At 32.6% G+C, this 8045-nt stretch overlaps 1 protein-coding gene across 3 annotated transcripts; it reads right to left on the bottom strand.

Moving 5' to 3' along the window:
* Window positions 1–46: 46 nt before the first annotated feature.
* LOC145612481 (ATP-dependent DNA helicase Q-like 3) lies at window positions 47–2181 on the bottom strand. 3 transcript variants are annotated; one of them, XM_081667845.1, is made up of 7 exons: window positions 2081–2181; window positions 1312–1409; window positions 1093–1176; window positions 829–941; window positions 599–706; window positions 471–513; window positions 47–358 (listed from the first exon to the last, which is right to left on the bottom strand). In XM_081667845.1, exons 3-6 carry the CDS (start codon window positions 1164–1166, stop codon window positions 473–475), a joined length of 336 nt encoding a protein of 111 aa, XP_081523971.1. In that variant the 5' UTR covers window positions 1167–1176; window positions 1312–1409; window positions 2081–2181; the 3' UTR covers window positions 47–358; window positions 471–472. The 3 variants fall into 3 exon arrangements, 1 of the variants encoding a protein (XP_081523971.1); XR_014106612.1 differs by having other exon boundaries at window positions 47–706; window positions 1066–1176; XR_014106613.1 differs by lacking the exon at window positions 1312–1409 and having other exon boundaries at window positions 47–706; window positions 1066–1176.
* Between the last annotated feature and the right edge of the window lie 5864 nt (window positions 2182–8045).

The raw sequence follows: 8045 nt of genomic DNA, 5'->3' as shown, positions 1-8045 counted from the left end.
AATTAATTAATTAATTTTTAATTAAAAATTTAAAAAAAAAGTCCCATATGAATTTTTATTTTATTTTTATTTTTTATTTTTTTGAAATCAAGTCCCTTATGAAGTTGGCCCTCAAGCATCCATAAAATTTGTCTCAGATATACAATCAAATTTCTAGTAAAAAAATAGAGACAATGCAAAATTCAATTGTGCCTACACTGATGAAATGTTTGATTTCTGTTGTAATCAACCTTTCGCAAATGACAACATGGAATGACAGAACTCAAAAACATACCCTCTCTCTGACAGCAGATGTCTGAGTTGAGGAGAGAAACTCAGCTCCAATGCCCTTCTCCTTCAAGGCCTTCACTTGGTTTTCCTAAATAAGATAATTTTCATGTGTATATTACACCAAAGTCTGGTAAATGGGAACAAAAACAATCAAAACAAAAGAGAAATAGATAATTCTATAACGAATACAATGGCCTTACCATCAAAGCTGACAAACGAAAATGGAAGTGATCAATTTTAGTCCTAGAATTGCAATTCAGCCATAAATCAAAGACGATATACAATGCTCCTCAAGATAAAACAATTAAACAAGACAAATGAAATTCACCTATTAAAGGGCAAACAACAAGGACAATGCCATTATTTGCAAGGGCAGGAATCTGATAGCTTATTGACTTCCGCCCTCCAGTGGGCATAAGACAAAAACAATCCCTTCCTGTATAAAAGGATCAAAAGTCATAACCAGTACATCATATTGATGCTTAGAGCATCATACATCGTCAAATTGTATACAGTACTTCAGTAGCATAACACAACACTAAATTGGAAGATTAAAACCTGATAAAACAGCTTCGATGGCCTCTAGCTGCTTGCCTCGAAATTCAGAATGCCCAAAATGCCATCTCAAGATTTTGACCAAAGCTTCCTTCCCACACTTATTTTTTGGTGTCCTGCATATATTTTGCACAGGTAACGGTGATTTCTTCATTTTACTACGGATTTTACACCCTTCAATACAAAATATCATGGAATATTATTTTAAAATACGAACACTTGATACTACTAAAATTTTACCAGAAGCAGCATACTCCGGGAGGTTACCTGAGTAACCAGTTATTCGTTGGAAGTCTAAGGTTCAATGTAACTTCACGACATTTAGCACTATTAGCAGTCATCAAAAACTACCTGCAAGACCCAGTAAGTGTGAAACAAAGGCACAAATTTTGAACTGATCAATGAATGGTTTTCAGAATAAGCATAAAAAAACATGAAACAGCAAATTGAATTTAAAGGCATGCATCGCCAGCAGCAACGAATTACCCCAACAGCAACTACACACCAACTCTTCCAACACTGCCGCAGATTAACTTAACAAACGTTTGTTCCACGCTTCTATACTAGATCACTTGATACCATTCCTGTAAGACATCATGCACTATAGATGACAATTGAACTCTAAAAGACACGAATAGCACAAATCCGACAAAAATAGAACAACATGGAAATAAAACAGCATTTGTGTCACGAATTAGACATAAAAACCAGAAGAGATTTTATCAAGAAAGTGAAGATGTCAAATTAGCAACAACATTTTTGCAACAGATTATGTAAACATTAGAATAGATATATAATACTACCTCCGTTACATATTATTTGCAACGATTAGACATATATAAGAGAATTAACATGGCCATTACAATGTAAACTTACACAGAAAATGCAAAAAGTTCCGAAATTTCGACACAAACTGCTTAAATGCCAGTAGATTAAAAGTTACCTAGACACATTTAGAGGTATCAATGGATACAAAACAAACATTATAACTCCAATTAGCTAAATTAAAACAATACAAGTATATTATACGGAAAAGTAATCCAGACAAAAAAAAATTAACCATCAAAAATTCATAAATTGAAATCAAAACCCTAAAAAAAACTAGAGTTATGAAATTGAAAAACGATTCTCGATCAAAATCAGCAATTTTAGAAGTAATTAAGCAATAAAATGAGGTCGTCGTCATTGCGAAAGAGACGATTACAACAAATTACGATCATGGAGGAGAGAGAAAAAGAGAGAAAGAGTTACAAACCTGAAATTGCAGAAGAGTGACGAAGAATGTGAGGGAGAGAAATCAACAATGGCGGAATTTTGCCGGGAAAAATATTATTGGGTAAATTGTAAACAATGGCGGACCCGATGGCAAATGTTTAGACGGACCATGCTGAATCATGATTAGGGATGTCAATGGGGCGGGGCGGATGTTGGCCTTCCCATCCCTATCCCCACCTAATATTTTTATCCCCATCTCCACGGCGGGTCCAATTTTTATCCCATCCCCGCTCCACCGGGTACAACTCCAAAACCATCCCCGCCCCACCCCTCATTTGGATATTCATCCCCACCTAATCCTCACCAAAGATCCACCTAATCTCCGTATTTTAAATACACAATCCCACATAATTAATACGAATTATAAAATAAAACATTCTACACATATTTTTGTGTTATAATATAAGTGTCTTACAAAGTATTATAATTAATATTGTATTTAACGTAATTATTTTATAAATAATATAAAAGTATGTAATTTTGCTTTAAAAGATATATAAATGTGGATATGAGGTGGGGATGGGGCGGGTACGAAGTGGGGCGGGGCGGGGATGGGACGGGTACAACTTAAAATCCACCTCCGCCCCATCACCCATGGCGGGTATGGTTTTTATCCCCATCCCCGCCCCACCACCCGCCAAACCGAGACCCATCCCCGCCCCACTGGGGCGGGGATGGGGCGGGTCTCCTACTTGACCCGCCCCACTGACATCCTAATCATGATCCAGTTTATAAACTTGTACTTTGTACTCCCTCTTTTTCTATTTGTTTGCAGCGTATGTTACATAAAACTCCTATTACGTATATAAAGTGAGTCCATGGTCACTAATTATCTGTCTGAGGGAGCCTCACATTTGACTGATCTGGATGCGGACCTCTGTAATGTGATGCTCTGATTTCGACCAAGTAAGCTAGTCTTATGTGAAGCGCGAAGGAAACGAAGTGGCTTCACAATCTAGCTACTCGTAGATATATTCCTTTCAATGTAGAGCAGGAAGTCACCCCTTTTGTACTCATGGATACTCTTATTATGAATCATTAAACTTGCTCTTCTCTTTGGAAAAGAAAAAAAAAAGTAATAAAGGCAATAAAAAACTTGTACGAGTATATGTTAATGAAGGTAAATATGTAAATGGACATTTTAAAGAGTATAATTGACGGCACTGTATTCATAAAAGTAATCTTATACGAGTGATTTTTAAGTTTTTATAAGGTAAGAATATAAAAGGAGAATATTTTAGATAATAAAAACAAATAAAAAATTGATATCAACAATATGACGTTACTTTGAAGAGTAATAAACGGCGTTGCCATCAAAGCTTAGCGTACCATTAGTTTTTTTTTATGCAAATGGGGCATAGCCCAATGTACTTTCATTAGTGAATACATGCTTTCATGCTTTGTTATCGTACTTCGCTTGCATTATAAAACAGTAGTTACCCATGTCTAATTGATGAAAAAAAATTACTGTAATAGTTTGTGTTTGATATCTTCACCTTTTTTTTTTTTGAGAAAAAAAAAAAATTACTGTAATAGTTTGTGTTTGATATCTTCACTTTTTTTTTTTTTGAGAAAAAAAAAAATTTAATTTCACATACAAAGTTTGAAATATTATCTTAAATGGCCTATGAACTATGATCTTATTTAACTTCAAAAATTCTTAATTGTGGCGGCAACACACATAGTGGTTATTTTGTTACTATTGTTAGTGTTACAAGACTTACTTCGTTAGTGACATTAGTATTATTGGAGTTACTCGGTATTATAGAGGGTACTCAGTCAATATTATAGGGCCTACTTTATTGTTTTACAAGTTGTCGCATGGTGTGTTCAGCCACATACAAGACGCACCAGTTTGACTTATCAATCTTACTTTTTAATATTATTTTTGTTTTGTTTTATGAGTTAGGAAAAACATAGCCATGTATTATTAGATTTTATGTTTATATATATTGTCAAAATATTAGCTTTTTATGATACATACTATACTAGATTTAATTATATAAATGTAATAAAATGAATATTTGATTTAAAACTACAAGCATCAAAATCCAACATTACAATAAATAAATCAAGAAAGTATTAAACATATTAGACTGACCTTATTGTCTGTCCTCAGGGCCGTTTCTGAGGTTTTGGGGCCTAAGGGCGAAAGAATAAATCGGGCCCTACTTTATTTATTTATTTTTTTTACATTAGAGAAGAATTTTTTTTTATTACTTTAATTTGAACAAATAATCTTTCTTCAAAAAAAAAAAACATTTTCAATAAATAATCTAGTTTTGACTATTGTTTTAAAAAAACTTATAAAATATTAAACTATATACAATGGTAAAATAATACTCCCTCCGTGTATTTTTAAGTGTTACACTTACCAAATTCGGCCATAAGCGTTACACTTTCTATTTTGGCAAAAAGCTACATTAAAATATTATATCTCTCTCCTCTCATGGTCCCCACTCAAACCCAATACTACTTTTTTATTATATTTTTCCTCTCACATTCATTGCTTTTCAATAAACTATTAACCCCACTGTCTTACTTTTACAATTTCTTAATACTCCAACTACCCCACTTACCTCTTATTTTATTTAAGTTAATTAAATTGCCTAAAACTATGTACCGGTCAAACTGTAACACTTAAAAAAACACGGAGGGAGTATGTACTTCTACAACTATATATATGGTATGTAAAATAGAATATATGAATGAAACAAAATCATGTGATAATGTTAAGATCGATTCTCTCTTGTAAATGAAATTGATCATTGTTCATAATCTATAGCCATAATAATTATATTTTTATAAAAATAGTTAGATGGAATATAACAAGAATTTAGGCTACAAGTAAAAATTAACAAAGAAATAAAAAGTTCCTTGAAAAAAAAAAATAGATATTGCCCTCTGACAGTTATATATAAGTGGTTTATATATAGTTGTATGCTTGTATATATGGTAATTTAAGGGGGGAAAAAAACACAAACTTAAGCTATTGGAGTTCAAACTTCTGACTAAGGCGTGAACTTTAACCTCACTAAATAACTCTAACCACCAAGCTACACAAAAACATGTTGACAAATGCATCTCTAAATAAATATAACTCTACTTCTACACTTAAAAGCTGAAAACTGGGCCCTTCCCATCCGTGGGCCCTGGGCAGTTGCCCTGGCTGCCCTGGGTCAGATACGGGCCTGTCTGTCCTTATATAACATATTAGAGTGATTTTCATAAAAAATAGTTCAAAGATGCAAAAATTCTCGTAATCCCCACAATTACATGCACAAATTCTCATCAAATCGCTATTTTTTTTTTAATGAAATAGAGAGGGGGTAATTTCCCTTAAATAATAATAGTCATTCAGCACTTACAATCATCCCTTAAGATATCTAAATTCAATATAAGAATTAAACACCCCTAAACTAATGGCATCGCATCTGAACTGCTAATGGATAATTTTAGATGTCTTTGCATCGTTCTTGACGGAACTCCGTTGATAAATAGTCGCAAAAGTGATAAAACTTGATTGATCATCATCTGCAAATTTGCAAGATGAATCTTCTAAATCTGCACCCCTATACCAACAGACCTACAATTCCACAAATTTGCACGACGAATCTTCCAAATTTGTATCCATGCATAGTGCACACACTAAAACCAAACAAACAAACAATACTAAACCCTACATGGAGGGACTGACTATAATGACTAATCTGATGGTGATCTTTATTGGCCAAAAACATTAAAATAAAGAAGAATTTGAGGCTTACCATCGATAGAAATTGATGGTAGCCCCTAAATTTTAATATGGTGGTTAGGTTTGAAGAGAGAGAACAGAAAAATTTTAGGGTTTTTTTAGCTCCTAAATCACCAAATTGCTACTTTTTGTTTGGCAATACTGCGGTTTTCTGTTTTTTGGGTTTTTTTGTTTTTCTAATGATATATGTCATACGATAAATAAAAAATTAGTCAAATTTATTAAAATCATGAAAATTTTAAAAGCTGACAACAGAAAAGTAGAAATACCTTTTTCTTGTTTCCTACTGTTGGTTTTTTGTTTCAAATAAACTAGAAACCCAAAACAAAAAACAATGCCAAACAAGCTCCTTTGTAAAATTGTAAATTTACAATTTTGTATTTATCTGATTTAAATTTTTTTAAAAAAAATAAATAAAAAACACAACAACAAACTTGCTTATGTGAACAATATGGAGGGATTTTTTTGTAAAAAGGGTGTAAATTCAGAAATTTCAGCATTTTGAGCATTTTCTATGGAAATCACCCAAGATATTGCTAGACCCTATTGGAACTTACTACGGATTAGCCCTAATTTTAAAATTTAATTTAATTTTATCACAACTTATAAGTCTATTTGCTCATTTAAATTTATTAGACTCGCAAAGTCGCAATAATAAGAAGAAAGCAAAATCTTAAATTTACATGTCATTAGTCATTGACTCATTGGTGAATGTTGTAAACTTGTAATGTAGTGCAGTCCATACAAATGATACAATAGACCCCACTGATTGGCTCACTCTTTCAGACACAAGAAATATTTTATGCAATCTTTGTAATCAAACCATTGCATAAAAGAAACGAGTAGGCTATTCCTTTTACTCCTTTTTATTCAAAGGAAACGACTTTATGGCATGTAATCAATCTTCTTATTTGAACTTACGTAATCAAGTTATCCTCAAAAAAAAAAAAAAAAAAAAAAAAAAAAAAAAAAAAAACCTACTGTGTAATCAAGTAATCAACTATTCATCAACTCTTTAACCAAAATGAATACCAACTTAACTCGTGTGTAATTAGTGTAAACTGTTACTTCGTATAAAAACTTTGATATTCCACTAATACTCCTTTGGGCACAAGGAAGAATTGAAAAAAAAAGGGTTTTTCTACACAATAATCCTGTTTTTTTCACTTTTCTACGTTGTGTCCCAACATATATAACTTTCTACACGGTAACCCCAATATACCTTTTGTTTCCATACGGTAACCTTGCCGTTATCCTGCCGTTAAAAAATTCCGTTAGTGGGGCTCACTCTCCATTTATTAATATTATTTTTATCGAATTGGTATTCCGTCAAAGGTTTCGGGGGCTATTTTGGTTCTTAGGTAACCAAATTGAGCTCAGATTTGGCAAAAAAATAGCGTAGATGCCTCGTTTTGTGTGTTTAAATGTTAACACGTAAATCAAGACATTTCTTAATAAGCAAAACGAGGCATCTACGTTATTTTTTTGCCAAATCTGAACTCAATTTGGAACCCGAAGGGCTAAAATAGCCCCCGAAACCTTTGACGGAATACCAATTCGATAAAAATAATATTAATAAATGGAGAGAGGACCCCACTAACGGAATTTTTTAACGGCATGATAACGGCAATGTTACCGTATGGAAACAAAAAGTATATTGGGGTTACCGTGTAGAAAGTCATATATGTTGGGGCACAACGTAGAAAAGTGAAAAAAACAGGGTTACTGTGTAGAAAAACCCAAAAAAAAAAAAAGAATTAAAAAAAAAAATGGTAACGAGTTTCTATCAATCTGAAATCTCTCACAAATCAATATAGTCTAAGTTAGAGGTAAGTTTCTCTAGAAGTTAAGGGAGAGGGTAAGAGAATTTCTACCCCAAAGAACCTTAGACTTTTAGAGTGAAAATTAATCCCACAATTTATGGTATATTTATCAAAGAATGTTCATAGTCCAAATTTTTCACTCCTCAAAATGAAGGTTTTAAATGGAACTTACAACAATAAACTAAGAAATACTTCCTTCGTTTCTTATTAGTTGACACGTTTCTTTAGTCACGTTTGCCAATGCACAAATTCAACTGTTAATATCTTTAATTACCGATTTTCAAAAAGTATAAAATGTTGATATTTTGAAAATATACATCGTGACGAATCTAACAAGACCCCACATGACTATATTTTTCATTACATAT

This window comes from Chenopodium album, chromosome 24, assembly GCF_948465745.1.
Source record: "Chenopodium album chromosome 24, dcCheAlbu1.1, whole genome shotgun sequence".
Lineage (NCBI taxonomy): Eukaryota > Viridiplantae > Streptophyta > Magnoliopsida > Caryophyllales > Amaranthaceae > Chenopodium > Chenopodium album.
This window is presented reverse-complemented; position numbering and strand designations above follow the sequence as displayed.

Coding starts and splice junctions, on each gene's coding strand:
- LOC145612481 (XM_081667845.1), bottom strand. CDS start 1,166: ATGACTGCTAATAGTGCTAAATGTCGTGAAGTTACATTGAACCTTAGA. Junction 707..828: donor CATCGAAGCTGTTTTATCAG/GTTTTAATCTTC, acceptor CCTTTTATACAG/GAAGGGATTGTTTTTGTCTT. Junction 514..598: donor TGTTGTTTGCCCTTTAATAG/GTGAATTTCATT, acceptor TTGCAATTCTAG/GACTAAAATTGATCACTTCC.